This window comes from Salvia splendens, chromosome 13 (genome assembly GCF_004379255.2).
Source record: "Salvia splendens isolate huo1 chromosome 13, SspV2, whole genome shotgun sequence".
In the NCBI taxonomy this organism is placed as follows: domain Eukaryota; kingdom Viridiplantae; phylum Streptophyta; class Magnoliopsida; order Lamiales; family Lamiaceae; genus Salvia; species Salvia splendens.
In genome coordinates this window covers 12,561,479-12,577,842 of record NC_056044.1, presented here as the reverse complement: position 1 = coordinate 12,577,842, position 16,364 = coordinate 12,561,479, and the positions used below count along the sequence as shown (strand labels likewise).

The 16,364-nt window shown below is 43.9% G+C and overlaps 1 protein-coding gene across 1 annotated transcript; it reads left to right on the top strand.

Moving 5' to 3' along the window:
- The first annotated feature begins 13,325 nt into the window (after positions 1 to 13,325).
- On the top strand, positions 13,326 to 14,648 carry LOC121760505. Its single transcript, XM_042156163.1, has one exon. The coding sequence runs from the start codon at positions 13,326 to 13,328 to the stop codon at positions 14,646 to 14,648; it is 1,323 nt and encodes a 440-aa protein (XP_042012097.1).
- Positions 14,649 to 16,364: the final 1,716 nt, after the last annotated feature.

The window sequence follows — 16,364 nt, the reverse complement described above, 5'->3', positions numbered from 1 at the left end:
CAGTCGGGCGATATGCGCAGTGCAAAACGCCCGGTCGGGTGTTTTGTCTGACTCTCTGCACAGTCGCACGTTTTGCATTGCATTGCGCAGTCTTCGTAAAATAGCCGTATCTTCTTCTACCGGGCTCCGATTGAGGCGTGTGAGGTATCCACGCGAAGCTCTTTCGAAGGTGAATGCAATGGTGGACATTTAGAAGCATTTTAAATTAATCTTGAAGGGCTGATTGCTGATCAGATTCGGACCTCTTTCCTTTCTCCTCTCTCTTTTAGAGCTTGGTCTTTTGTCCTACAATATATCAAAATGAGTCCATTTTTCACCTTAAAAAGTACGTTAAAATAATGCAATAAAGGACTACAATATAATTCACATCACTTACCATCAGACTATGGACCATAATTAACATGCTCAAACCGAACTGAATCAGAGGTTTAATCGGAATCGGGATTGGCGCGACGGTTCGAAACCGCCGGACGGTACGACTATTACCAAGGGCCGGTTCAGGATCAACATTTTCAGAATCCAGAACAGCCGGTTCAAAATAGATTTCAGGCTAGGGTGTAGGCTTTTCACGTGTAGTGTTGAAGAAAAGTTGCGAGAAATCGTCGACTAAACTGCCGGTTCAGCCGAAAATCGCCGGTTTCTGGTAGAAACCAGCGGAAATTTGAAATTCAATTTATTATTTGTTTTTTAATCTTATATCTGCCAATTTTTCTCCTATAATTACCCACTTCCCCATCATTTCTACCCACCTCATTCTTGTGTTGACAAAGATTTCTCTTCTCAATCTCAATTTTCTCTATTTTCTACTCTCATTCTCACACTTCAATTTCAATATGTCTTCTTCTTGTGATGAGTACTCGTACAACAAAGCAATAAAAAGTCTAAGTTATCATCAACTATGTCTTTATTTGTTAAACAATACAAGAAGGTCCCAAATAGTGTTTAGTAGTGCTGATCCGCTATCTCAAGAAATGACATCGGAGTTTAATGCATATTGTAACTACTGCAACAAGGCCTACAAATTTAATTATGGTGGGGGATATCGTACTTGAAGGGGTTGGCAGCGGAAGCGTGCATGGATTTACCGATCACATAAATTTGATCTATTTAGCAGATTATTTAGACAAATTCTATTCGCGTAATTATCACATGTATCCTGCTCATAACTTGAATTAAAACATGCTTTAGCATATAAAATCCCTAAAACATGCTTACTACGGAATTAGCCAATTTACCTTGTTGATTCGATCAAGAATCGATGATGGCTTGCGTCTTCTCCACGTGAAGATCTTCAGTACTCGACCTCGGACCTTCTGACTGGTGCCCCGGACTATACGCTGATATTTGTGTGGGCAAATCTCACCAACGTACTAGGATTTGAATAACGAAGACAGAACTCAGCTCACGGAGGAGGCAAAATTTCGAACTCTCTCTTTCTTTGAGGGGGTCGAAAATTCTCAACCAAAATTATTGTGTTTTCTGTCTCCTTTATTCACCTATTTATATTAAGTCACATATTGGGCCCAGTAAGGGATCTAAGGAAGAATTTGGAAGATGCCTCACCCAATTAGCTTTTTACTAATTAAATTGAACCCACAATTTAATATAAGCTTATATTGGAATATTACAAGCAGCCACTACAGAAGTAATATTGCACTGCCTTCCAAATCCGAAATTACAAGTATTCCGGGTTTCCTTTAATTGCATTTAATTTATTTCCCGCGCTTAAGATAGAAACATCCATTAATTAATTATTATCTGCTATGGACTTAATTAATTAACATATTTTAATCTCCAAGAGTGGACTTAGCAAGAAACTCTTATTTATTATTCATAGAGTAATTAAACTCCAACTAGCTAGGTTCCGAATAATAAAACCTTGTTTCGAGCTCCTCTTGGGATGTTATCAAACGAGACTCTCATCGCACACGATTCAACGTAATAGCAATCCTAGCACCGCTAGATAATGATCGCCACTATCCAATATACCTAGATCGTTGGGTGACGAAAAACCCGCACCTTTGGTAAGTCAAAGTAGTAGATACTCAATATCGTATGCTCAATGCTAACGTACATTGATTAAGAAATTAATTATCAAGACCTCGTCTTTCAGTAGATAGCATAAAGACACGTCTTGCTGTTAGATCCATTCAGTGCTATACCACACCAACGTCATCTTATTTCAATAAGGCTTAGAACTAATCGGACTGACATTGCAACCTTTCGCGATAGGTAGTCTAGGCCTATCTAGGTTGTGAAATTCTTATTTTTCTTTGTTTAGAACTGACCGTGTTACCATAAATTGGACGACGCCCACAACCGGTCTACTAAAATAAAGACTTAGACTTTGTTAGGTTTGCTTATACATTTAAATATGCAATAAACAACCATTAAATGTAAAATATAACAACATTATGACAAAAAATAATCTGTTGCACTTATTGGAAAATAACAATTAGAGTTTTACTGTCACGACCACCCATACTAGGGGTACTACAAACGCGGCGATCGAGACCAATATATCAAAATGAGTCCATTTTTCACCTTAAAAAGTACGTTAAAATAATGCAATAAAGGACTACAATATAATTCACATCACTTACCATCAGACTATGGACCATAATTAACATGCTCAAACCGAACTGAATCAGAGGTTTAATCGGAATCGGGATTGGCGCGACGGTTCGAAACCGCCGGACGGTACGACTATTACCAAGGGCCGGTTCAGGATCAACATTTTCAGAATCCAGAACAGCCGGTTCAAAATAGATTTCAGGCTAGGGTGTAGGCTTTTCACGTGTAGTGTTGAAGAAAAGTTGCGAGAAATCGTCGACTAAACTGCCGGTTCAGCCGAAAATCGCCGGTTTCTGGTAGAAACCAGCGGAAATTTGAAATTCAATTTATTATTTGTTTTTTAATCTTATATCTGCCAATTTTTCTCCTATAATTACCCACTTCCCCATCATTTCTACCCACCTCATTCTTGTGTTGACAAAGATTTCTCTTCTCAATCTCAATTTTCTCTATTTTCTACTCTCATTCTCACACTTCAATTTCAATATGTCTTCTTCTTGTGATGAGTACTCGTACAACAAAGCAATAAAAAGTCTAAGTTATCATCAACTATGTCTTTATTTGTTAAACAATACAAGAAGGTCCCAAATAGTGTTTAGTAGTGCTGATCCGCTATCTCAAGAAATGACATCGGAGTTTAATGCATGTTGTAACTACTGCAACAAGGCCTACAAATTTAATTATGGTGGGGGATATCGTACTTGAAGGGGTTGGCAGCGGAAGGGTGCATGGATTTACCGATAACATAAATTTGATCTATTTAGCAGATTATTTAGACAAATTCTATTCGCGTAATTATCACATGTATCCTGCTCATAACTTGAATTAAAACATGCTTTAGCATATAAAATCCCTAAAACATGCTTACTACGGAATTAGCCAATTTACCTTGTTGATTCAATCAAGAATCGATGATGGCTTGCGTCTTCTCCACGTGAAGATCTTCAGTACTCGACCTCGGACCTTCTGACTGGTGCCCCGGACTATACGCTGATATTTGTGTGGGCAAATCTCACCAACGTACTAGGATTTGAATAACGAAGACAGAACTCAGCTCACGGAGGAGGCAAAATTTCGAACTCTCTCTTTCTTTGAGGGGGTCGAAAATTCTCAACCAAAATTATTGTGTTTTCTGTCTCCTTTATTCACCTATTTATATTAAGTCACATATTGGGCCCAGTAAGGGATCTAAGGAAGAATTTGGAAGATGCCTCACCCAATTAGCTTTTTACTAATTAAATTGAACCCACAATTTAATATAAGCTTATATTGGAATATTACAAGTAGCCACTACAGAAGTAATATTGCACTGCCTTCCAAATCCGAAATTACAAGTATTCCGGGTTTCCTTTAATTGCATTTAATTTATTTCCCGCGCTTAAGATAGAAACATCCATTAATTAATTATTATCTGCTATGGACTTAATTAATTAACATATTTTAATCTCCAAGAGTGGACTTAGCAAGAAACTCTTATTTATTATTCATAGAGTAATTAAACTCCAACTAGCTAGGTTCCGAATAATAAAACCTTGTTTCGAGCTCCTCTTGTGGATGTTATCAAACGAGACTCTCATCGCACACGATTCAACGTAATAGCAATCCTAGCACCGCTAGATAATGATCGCCACTATCCAATATACCTGGATCGTTGGGTGACGAAAAACCCGCACCTTTGGTAAGTCAAAGTAGTAGATACTCAATATCGTATGCTCAATGCTAACGTACATTGATTAAGAAATTAATTATCAAGACCTCGTCTTTCAGTAGATAGCATAAAGACACGTCTTGCTGTTAGATCCATTCAGTGCTATACCACACCAACGTCATCTTATTTCAATAAGGCTTAGAACTAATCGGACTGACATTGCAACCTTTCGCGATAGGTAGTCTAGGCCTATCTAGGTTGTGAAATTCTTATTTTTCTTTGTTTAGAACTGACCGTGTTACCATAAATTGGACGACGCCCACAACCGGTCTACTAAAATAAAGACTTAGACTTTGTTAGGTTTGCTTATACATTTAAATATGCAATAAACAACCATTAAATGTAAAATATAACAACATTATGACAAAAAATAATCTGTTGCACTTATTGGAAAATAACAATTAGAGTTTTACTGTCACGACCACCCATACTAGGGGTACTACAAACGCGGCGATCGTGACCAAGGGACGACAAAAACGACAACTTACAAGGATAAGAGTTTACGAAAACTCAACTAGCTTAAAGGAAGAAAAATATTTTAGTTTAAAAAGTTTAAGGTTATAATTTACTATTAATTAGAAACGACTTATGATAAATATTTTTTTAAAAAAAGAAGAAGCGGAGAAATAAATATTAAAAACCCAATTAACTTCTAAAGAAACATTTAGTTTAAATCACGTAAACACCATTTTAAAGTAACATTGTAAATACTCGGTTAAAAACCTAACACAACCAAACCTGCTCAAACACAGTACGAAAAAGATTAAAGTCTTGAGACATAGTTCAAAATATAGCAGCAGAAATAAGGTTTAAAGAGAGTCGAGGATAACACCTATGTATGAAGACACAACGCATCCTAAGTTCTTAGGCCAACTCAACATCCTCCGCAACATCCCGCTCAACCTGCACATAAAGAAAAAGAATATGCAGGGCTGAGTACTTGTTGTACTCAATGGGCTCATGCCGAAAATATTTTAATATAGTTATGTCATCCATACCAGTGATCTCGAGTTTTATATATAGTAAGAAATATCACGAGAACACAAAAATATTTCAAGTCTGGCCAGACAATTTATCTCCCCACTTTTCACATCAATCCATCAATCACAATCATCATATCACAGTGCGACGAAAGTGTGCCACACTATTCGCCCACGAGACCGGCCGACTAGCAAGGATGGCTCACGATCCCACCAGTGTACACAGCCTGATAGGGTTTACGGCCCTACTCAGACCCGAATTCGTTTCACAACACACCAGTGTAAGCAAATATTTAAAGTGCAACAAATCCAATCGTAAGAAAACAGAATGCGATTAACTAAGAAAGCAATAAAGATTGTTTGCCAATCCGGGCGATGAAACTGTTGACACTGCGAGACACGCTGGCTGGAACGAGAGAATGGAACTCCGGAGAACTGATGATCTTAAAGTGACCATGGCTGTGGCGAGGAACGAGGATTACGAAGGATAATGCTGAAGGAGTGATCTACCGAGGAGAGATTGCTAACTAAGCGTAGGAGTTAACTAACTAATTGATGATGATTCTCTCTCCAAGTGGCTTCCTTTTATAGGGAGGCCTCCCTTGATTTTTAGGGTAGACTTCAAACATGAAATGACTCTTTTGCCCCCTTGCTTGCTGCTAATCTTCCCAGCTATCCTTCTTCTCCATCTCGAGCCTTTTTGGCATACATACTGGTCAGGATAGCAACATCCTGACGCCCTTTTCGCCTGAAGTATCCGAAGCTTTGCCTACTGGCTAGAACACTCAACCTGCACACTTAAGCAACTGTTTTGCAGATATAATTCAATTATGCACATCATACTGACCAGTAACCAAGGCCTAGAATACGACTTATCAAACTGCTCACACTTACCGCATGCTTGTCCTCAAGCGTGAAGAATAAACAAAAAGAAATAAGTCGAATCCTAAACTAGACTCTAAGCTACGACGCAAGGAAGAAAAGAAAACATAAACGATCACAAAAACACATAAACAAACACAAGAGAACTAAAACACAATGATCGGGCTATATTTTCAACCATCCCTCCCCTCGGGATCAGGTGCAATCCGGCATTAGACAGCCTTGAACTTCCGCCGCCCCCCTTTTCTCTCCCAGTCAGTATATCCGCTCGTCAAGATCGCCCAAACTTTCGGCCAAACACTAGGTTCACTTAGTCACTCATACCTCTCCGGGAATGTTAGGACTGATCTCTCTAAATGCTAGACCACAGATGCTTCGGACTTAGATCTCACGTGCAGCTACTGAAGGGCTTTAAGGTTTGTAACGGGGCTATTGGTTGTAGTGTTTGGGGTGGATGTTCCTAAGGCTCTAAGGTTCAAAAAATTTCCACTTTATTTGGTGCGTGGGAACTGTGTGTACTCGGGCTCTTGGTTGTTGCTTCTTTCGGTCTGTGTTTCTGACATTAACCTCCAACTGGTCAGTAGCTCCTTGTGGATTCGCCACCCTTATTCCCTCTTTTTTTGTGGTCAAGTATTTCTGACCATTTTTCCTCATATTCTTTCTTCTTCTTTCTCTTTTTTTTCTCTTTTGTGGCTTCGCCACCCTTATTCCTTCTTTTTTGTGGTCAAGTATTTCTGACCATTTTTTTTCTTCTCGAGCTTCCTAATCTTCCATCCAGTTGAATTCTTCTCTCTTGCACACCTTTCTGGCCAGTTACTTTCCATGCCTTGCATACACACACAGTCCCAGTGGCTAGGGGTGTATATCTGGGTATATATGGTTAGGAAAAGAGGTTCTACTGATGGTTTTTTTTCTTTTTTTTTAAAGGGGGGGTTTCCTACTGCCTTCAGTGTTTGCCACACGCGGTCAATTCGCCCTAATCATTATGTGGCAGCCACTCTTTTCTTTTCTGGATATTGTGGTTCCACTTTAAGCTTATAACTCACATTTTAAGAGGGCATTCGTGTTTGGCTCTAAGGATGGGCTTTTCTCTCATACTTGCATCGTCTATCCTGACTAGGAGGTACTAAAGGGGGTGGTTTCTGTTTTCCAGCATGTCGTATCTCCCTCAATTCCCCTTACTGTCAGCTCAAGACAGTTGAGTTTTAAGCCCAATCAACACATCAAAGAAAAAAAACTAGACCTAACAAAACACTAACACAAACACAACCCACGCATGTACACATACGTCATACTGGCCATTGCGTCCCCCCTCCCACTTCACAAGTGTCTGCCCTCAGATAAGGCTGTGAAGTGGAAAAGGTAATGGCCAGTACGGTGGACACACAAACATGACAAACAAAACGACATGCTAAAAATTAAACCTTCTCACACTTAGACTATAAAATAGGCTAAGTGGGAGAGTTTAAAACCTAAGCAGAATCCAACAATTACAAAACACATATATGCATAAACTTCTCACACTTAGACCACGTAGTGGGCTAAGTGTGAGTCAACATGCTTATGAAAACATAAAAACAACAGACTTGTTCCTCCTGCTCCTTCGCGGGGCAGGTTGTGGTGCAGGTGGGTTCTCCGGTGGTTCTTCTACATCCTCAGACTGGTTCTCATCAGACTTCGCCTGCTCCTCAGCTTTCGTCGGCACCTCGGCACTCTTGTTCCCTGATTCTGTTTCCTCTTGCACATTTGGTTCAGTATACTGGCCTTCATGGCCCCTGGCTCCGGTTGCTCCTTCCTGTTTTCCCTTGGTTACTTCCCTCAGTATTTCCTCCATCACGGACGCTATCCTGGTCAACTTCGATCGCATCTGTCAGTTTTCCTCTCCCATCTCTGCCACTGTTTTTTCCAACCTCTCCTGCCTCTGCTCCTGCTCTGGTATTCCCTGGGCTGCCGTTGCTCTCCCTGTAGGCATAGCTTCTTCTAGAAACGTGGTATGCCCTGCCTCATGTAAACGGTGTTCGTTCGGACGAACAAAGGTGTATCAAAGAGACCAGGAGGGTCCACTATGATCTGGTCGGATAAGTCCTCGGCCTCCGTGATGATGATGTTGTTTCGGACGAACATTCCCAAGATATGGCATAGAGTGAGATTTCTGGCTGAGTGGGTGGCAATTAGATGGCATTGGTAGGCGGTCCAAAATTCCAGATGTAACTTCCTTCCATACTTGGCGCACCAGAGAAGGTATAACTCCGTCATCGATGTCCTGACAGCGGAGTTCGACTTCCCCAACAAATTGAAGTCCAAGTGAAGCTGGACTAGGCGTAGGATTGGGTTATTGAAATGGATCGAGGGAGAGAGAGTGGATGCAAATTCTCTAGAGGCTGGGTGAGTTAACTCCTCCCATACCTCCTGGGGCTCAAATTCCACATGTCTGCGGGGAATTCCCCGCTCCCTACTTCTCCACTCAGGCCCTATGGCCTCCTCAAAACTGCACATTCCCAGACGCACGGTCCACTCAATCAGATTCATCCGTATCTATCCGCCAAATAGCCTAAAACTGATACATTCCTCATCTAGATCAGTGGTGACCTTAAACCTAAAGGTCGTGAAAAACTCTTTTGCTAATCTAACCGGGACACTCGGATCTCCATTCTCCAACAACCATTCGAATCCTAACGCGTGCAAATAAAAGAGAAACTGTTCGCGGGCACCCAACTCATCTAAAGAAGGAAAATGAAGTACCTTTCCGCTCTTCACTTGCTTACTCCCTTCATCCTTGCTATCGAAAACTTTTTGTAGCTCATTCGAGTCGAAAAGCTTCATCTTCTCCACCAGATCATCAGTAAGGTCCACTGTCCAGCGCCGGTACCTCAGTCTCTCTACCGGGGGATGTACTAGCTCCCGATGATGGTGCGGAAGCTGTTGCTCACTGTACATCTCGTCCTCCAGGGAAATATCACTGTCCGATTCTGATTCTTCACTGACAGCGTATTCGCTATCACTTTGTTCCCTCCGGTGTTCCTGGGCTCGCTGAACTGACTCAGTAATGACAATGCCAGTGTTCACTGTACGTGGCTTCTTGTTGCTGGGCTTCTTCTTCATAGGGGCCTTCCCATTCCGTTTTCTTTCTTCCTGATATCTAGCTTCCTCTCCGTCATCCTCATCTTTCTTTTCTTCGGGTTCCTTCTCAGCTTGTGTTGAAAATTGATCCTGGGCAGTAGGACTGGTCCCTTTGTGGCCTACTGCCCTGGATGCGAGGTCTAGACCCTCAGCCATCATATCAGCCTCTTCACCGTGGCCACTCAGTATTGGAGAGACCGCTTCGTTTTCCCTTGCAGTATCCTCCAAGTCAGTAGTAGGCAAAAACTCCTCCCCAGGTTTTGTGGGAGTAGCCCTTTCCTCATCACTCAAGATCTCCACCGGATCTGCCTTCGTGTTCGGCTTCGCCCTACTAGCTGCCCACCTTCCTAAGCATCGTTGAGATACCCTTTGCGGCTTTGGCTGTTATGCCCTAGGGTCTCCCTTCAACACCAACTTCCTCTTGACTACCTTCGGTTTAGTCACCGGAGGTGCTACTGGTTTTGGTATCTCTGGTGTTGCTTCTGTTTCTTCCGCCTCTTTATACTCACCACTCTCCCCTACTGCCCGTGATGCGATGTCTAGCCCCTCAGCCACCGCGGCAGTGTCATCTTCCATCCGATTGACATCATCTAAAATAGCCTGAAATTCCTCATCAGTCATTAGGCCCTGCTTCTTGGCCGTCTCATTCACATCTATTTCTCCCCTAGCCACTTCATGATGGACGGTTTCTGTGACCGGCGTCTCCTCCGCTGCACTTCCTCTCTCTTCTTGTGGATCAGAATCATAATAGGACTCAATAGGGTTAACATCCATGGGCTCTGCCTCTCGGTGGTTCGGAGAGGGTTCCGAGGGTTCTGACGGTGCTGCTTCAGTGGGAGATTCCTCTTCTTGTGGAGTCGTTGGGGAAGTCGGCATGGTACATGGAGGTTGTGCCGTGGGCTGCGCGCTTGTCTCTGATGCGGTTACTGCCGGGCCGGCTCCGGTGACGCTCCCCTGTCCTCCGATTCGGCTGAAATTTACCAATTTCGCCGCCCAATTTCTGGTCGGATCTTGCAGCCTAAGAAACTCCGCCATTGCGTCTAAAGAGACCATCGCTGGTGCTTGCGGAGCCGACTCTGATGGTTGTGGGTTCGGCGGTGATTCTTCTCGGCGGGTTGAAGGGGGTTTAATTTTGGTTGCAAACGCCTTCTTTCCCATGGTTTCAAAGTGGTGATTTGTTGGTGGAGATTTGGGTTCGATTTCTGGAGGAGATGGTAGGGAAATTTGGAAGAGAGAATATGGAAATGAGGTTTTGTGAGGGAGAATGGGTGAGGTGGTATGGTTATTTGGGAGGGAGAGTGCGGTTGTAGGTCAATTTAACCGGCACTTGGCGGTTCCAGGTCGCCCTTATCACGTGTCGGAGACGGTTGGGCGGGCTGCCTTCTGATTGGACAATGCCCGTCCTTTTGCTGCCTCACCCTGCAAAGCTGCAACAGCCATAATTCAAATTTCCCCCTATTTTTCCTAGATAATAAATAAAGTAAAAAGGACACTTAAATAGAATAAGAGTTTCACCAAAATGGTATTCTGATGGTCAGTACGTACTCCCAATTAATATTTGAGGTCCGAAAAATATTTTTAGTTTTTCTTAAAACTAACTAGCATGCAAAGGTTCAAATTAATTAACTACCACATATGTACCATATTTACATCTTCCTTAGGAAAATTGGGATTCTACTTTGCCAGCATATGTACATTACGCTAAAGGAGCTAGCCTAGTGGAATTCCAATCCCCATCCTACCGGTCAGTATGAAACCTGAGTATGTGGTTGCAGTGGGATCTCATCCACTACAGCCACATCACTATTGTCCCTAAATACTTTTAGCCTATGCCCATTCACAATAAAAGGTTCAGAGTTAGAAAGACTCCCAGAAATTTCCACTGCTCCATTAGAACGGAGTGCGGTGATGACATAAGGCCCTGTCCATTTCTACTTGAGTTTTCCAGGTATGAGCTCCAGTCTCGACTAGAAGAGTAGTACTTTCTGCCCAACATGGAGATTTTTGGTCCTCAGATTCCTGTCGTGCCACAATTTGGTTTGCTCCTTGTACCACATGGCTGAGTCGAACGATTCCAATCTGAGTTCCTCCAACTCCTGCAGCTGCAGCTTCCTTTCCTCTTCACAGGCTGTAGCATCCATATTCACTTTCTGTACTGCCCAGTATGCCCGGTGTTCAATTCCAACCGGTAAATGGCACATCTTCCCAAAAATGATCCGGTACGGGGACATTCCTATGGAGGTCTTGTAGGCTGTACGATAGGCCCATAGAGCATCCTCTAACCTCACACTCCAATCCTTCCTAGAAGGATTTACAGTCTTCTCCGGAATCTTATTTATCTCTCGGTTAGAAATCTCCGCTTGACCATTAGCTTGCGGATGATAGGGGCTCGAAAGTCTATGGTGCACACCGTACTTTTTCATTACAGCTTCAATTGTACGGTTACAAAAGTGTGTACCTTGATCAGATATGATCGCCCTCGGAACTCCGAACCGGCTGAAGATCTGATTCTCTTTAAGAACTTGGCTACCTCCTTTGCTTCACACATGCTCGTGGCCTTTGCTTCTATCCATTTGGAAACGTAATCCACCGCGACTAGGATATACAGATTGCCATAGGATGAAGGAAAAGGACCCATGAAATCCATTCCCCATATGTCGAACAACTCACAAACGATGATGGGTACCTACGGAATTTCATCCCGGGCAGATATTCCTCCGGTTAGTTGACAACGTTCACAGCTTCTGCAGAATTCGTATGCATCCTTGTTGAGGGTTGGCCAATAAAAACCGCTATCCAGAATCTTCCTTGCCGTCTTCTTGGACCCAAAATGTCCTCCACACGCTAACGAATGGCAATGGATCAAGACATCCCACTGCTCCTAGTCAGGAATGCACCTCCTTATCATTTGATCGGATCCCACTCTCCACAGATAGGGGTCGTCCCAAAAGTTGTATTTTTCTTCACTCTTATCTTCATTCTTTGGGCCTTGGTAATACTCGACACTTCTGGAAGCTCTCCAGTCACTAGGTAGTTGGCTAGGTCTGCATACCATGGTTCTTGCCCTACCTTTTCTTTCCCTCTTGCTGCATCGTACTGGCCAGTAAGCTTCATCACTTCTTCCCAGTCAATTTTCCTGACCTCAAAAATCACCTCATAAATGCTCCTCTGGAAACTTGTCGTGTACCTCTTCGCTGTTTCCATCTTGCACTATTCTACTCAAATGGTCCGCCACCTTGTTCTCGACTCCTTTCTTATCTTCCACTTCCCAATCAAATTCTTGTAACAAGAGTACCCATCGGATCAAACGGGGTTTGGATTATTTCTTGGCAATCAGATACTTAATCGCTGCATGGTCAGTATATACGATGACCTTGGATCCCAACAAGCATGGCTGGAACTTCTTGAAAGAATACACCACTGCCAGCATCTCATTTTCAGTGGTATCGTAATTCTGCTGGGCTTGATTCAAAGTCTTAGATGCATAAAAAATTACGTACCTCTTCCCATCGATCTTCTGACCCAGTACGGCTCCTACTGCATAGTCGCTGGCGTCACACATTACTTCGAAAGGATAGTCCCAGTCAGGAGCCCGTATGATAGGTGCGGATATCAGCTTTTCCTTGAGAAGGTTGAAAGCAGCCTTGCATTGCTCATCAAAAACGAACTCCACTTCATTATGAAGAAGTCGCGTAAGGGGTTGGGCGATCTTGGAGAAATCCTTGATAAATCTTCGATAAAATCCGGCGTGCCCCAGAAAGCCCCTTATCCCCTTCTGATCAGTAGGAAACGGCAATTTGGATATAACGTCCACCTTGGCTCGATCCACCTGGATTCCTCTCTCTGAGACCACGTGTCCTAGAACAATCCCCTCGGTGACCATAAAATGACACTTCTCAAAGTTCAAAACCAAACTTAGGCAGCAAGATCCGATCAGAAATTGGGCGGCAGAATTGGAAAACTTTAGCCGAATCGGAGGATAGGGGAGCGTCACCGGAGCTGGCCCGGCAGTAACCGCATCAGAGACAAGCGTGCAGCCCACGGCACAACCTCCATCTACCATGCCGACTTCCCCAACGACTCCACAAGAAGAGGAATCTCCCACTGAAGCAGCACCGTTAGAACCCTCGGAACCCTCTCCGAACCACCGAGAGGCAGAGCCCATGGATGTTAACCCTATTGCGGCCTATTATGATTCTGATCCACAAGAAGAGGGAGGAAGTGCAGCTGAGGAGACGCTGGTCACAGAAACCGTCCATCATGAAGTGGCTAGGGGAGAAATAGATCTGAATGAGACGGCCAAGAAGCAGGGCCTGATGACGGATGACGAATTTCAGGCGATTATGGATGGAGTGAACCAAAGAGCAGAAAGCACTGCCTCGATGGCCGAGGATCTGAACCTCGCTTCGAGGGCAGTAGGAGAGAGCGAAGAGACAGGGGTAGTACGTGTAACAGAAGGCCCAGCCTACCAGCCTGGAGACCGAGAAGACGAAAGCCAAGCTGGGGACGATGAGATGCAAGTAGAGGAGGAAGATCCAGTAACAGAAATCCAAGAACCAGCACCAGCGGCGCCTCCTGTCATGAAACTGAAAACAGTCAAGAGGCAGTTGATTTTGAAGAGCGATCCAGCGGCAGAGCGGCAGAAAGCAACACGGGTGTCTCAGAGATGCCTGGGTAAATGGGCAGCAAGTAAAGCCAAGGCAAACACGGCAGAGAATCCGGTGGAAATTGTAAGCGAAGAGGAAAAGGACACTCCCAAAACGTCTGGGGATGAGCCTATACATGCTACTGGCTTAGAAGATACCGCGGTTTCTCCAGCACAGAGCAAGCAATGCGAAGAAACTGAAAGGGTTGCTGAGGGTCTGGACCTCGCACCCGAGTCAGTAGGGCCTGATGGATCTGAGAAAATCGATGCTCGTGTCCACGGAGAGACCACTTCTACTGCCCAAGATATGTCTCTACTTCAAGCGGAGGAGGAAGCCAGATACCAACAAGCCAGAAAGAGGAAAGGGAAGGCCCCGATTCAAAGAAAGTCGGTAACCAAGAAGTCCCGAGTGGTGAACACTGGAATAGCCATCACTGAAGCTGCTCGGAGAATACCACCGAACCGACAGGAATTGAGCGACAGTGAGTATGCGGCCAGCGAGGAATCAGCCTCCGACAGTGATATCTCTTTGGAGGATGAAGAGCACGGGGAACAACTACTTTCGGACGATCATCGCGAACTTGTACATCCCCCAATAGAGAGGTTAAGATACCATCGGTGGACAGTGGACTTTACTGACGAGATAGCAGAGGAGATGAAGCTTTTTGAAACCAAGAAACTGCAGGATATTTTTGACAGCATGGATGATGGAAAAAGGACGTCAAGTGCGGGAAGGTAATGCATTACCCCTCTTTGGATGAGTTGGGTGTGCGAGAGCAGTTTCTAGCCTATTTGCATGCACTAGGGTTTGAGTGGTTGCTGCCGAATGGAAACCCAGATATTTGTATTAGGCCTGCGAAAGAATTCTTCACTACATTCAGGTTCAGGGTAACTACAGATTTAGATGAGGTGTCTATAAGTTTTAGGTTATTTGGAGGAGAGATCAGTATGAGTCTGATCGAGTGGACGGTTCGATTGGGGATGTGCAGTCTTGAGAAGGCCATAGGGCCAGATTGGATAAATAGGGAACGAGGAATCCCCTGCAGACATGTCGATTTTGACCCACAGGAGGCTTGGGCAGAGTTAACTCATCCAGATGCTGGAGAGTTTGTTTCAACCATCTCTCGCTTAACCCATTTCAATGACCCCATTTTACGTTTAGTGCAACTCCATCTAGATTTTAACCTGTTGGGCCAGTCAAACTCAGCCGTCCGTACCTCAATGACGGAATTGTATCTGCTGTGGTATGCAAAACATGGATGGAGATTGCATCTAGGTTTCTGGACTGCGTACCAATGCCATTTGATTGCTACCCATCCTGCCCGAAATCTCACCCTATGCAATATTCTGGGAATATTTGTCGGGAACAACATTATCGTCACAGAGGCTGAGGATTTGTCCCCGCTGACCATGGTACGCCCTCCTGGGTTGTTTGACATACCATTCTTCGTCCGCACAAATGCCGTGTACATGAGGGAAGGTGTTCCGCATTTCTACGCTATGGGACAGGAGGCTATACCAGCTGGTAGAGCTTCTGCGGCACAGGGGATGCAAGCTCAGAGGCAAGCGACTTTGGAGAGGACCGTGGCAGAGATGGGAGAGGAAAATCGACAAATGAGATTGGAGATGACCCGCTTAGTGTCAGTGATGGAAGGAATTTTAATGGAGTTAGCTCAGAGAAGGCAAGAGGAAGCGGCTGGACCGAGTGGCCATGGAGGCCAGAGTGATAAACCACAGGTACCCGAAACAGAAGCTGCAGAGACAGAGGAAGGAAAGGCCGAGGTGCCGGCGGATGCTGAGGAGCCGGCGAAGTCTGATGAGAACCAGTCTGGAACTAAGAAGGAACAACCGGAGGAACCACCTACACCACCTGCGTCGCGAAGGAGCAGGCGACACCAATACACCCCCCATGACGAGTTAGTTTTCTTTTTAGTTTTTTGTTTTTAGTTTTTCGTAGTTTAATTGTGTTTTGCTTTGTTTAGGTAGTATAATTTGTGTATGTGCGCAACCCCCATTCATAACACTTAGCCTATTATATAGTCTAAGTGTGAGAAGTAAAGGGTTTGTTTCTGTAACGCATGTTCTGTTGTTTTTATGCTTTGGTAAGCATGTTGGCTCACACTTAGCCCATTGCATGGTCTAAGTGTGAGAAGTTTATGTATATATGTGTTTTGTAATTGTTGTTTCTGTTTAGGTTTTACATTCTCCCACTTAGTCTATTCTATAGTCTAAGTGTGAGAAGTTTTCAGTTTTAGTATGTCGTGTGCTTGTTTTGTCTGTGTGTCAACATACTGGCCATTACCTTTTCCCCTTCACAGCCTTATCTGAGGGCAGACACTTGTGAAGTGGGAGGGGGGACGCAATGGCCAGTATGATGTATGTGTATATGTGTGGTTTGTGTTTGTGCTTGTGTTAGTGTCTTGTTAGGTCTAGTTTTTATTTTCTTTTGTTTGTT

Bases quoted from the DNA above. Each gene is read 5' to 3' on its own strand.
- LOC121760505 (XM_042156163.1), top strand. From the start codon at position 13,326: ATGCCGACTTCCCCAACGACTCCACAAGAAGAGGAATCTCCCACTGAA.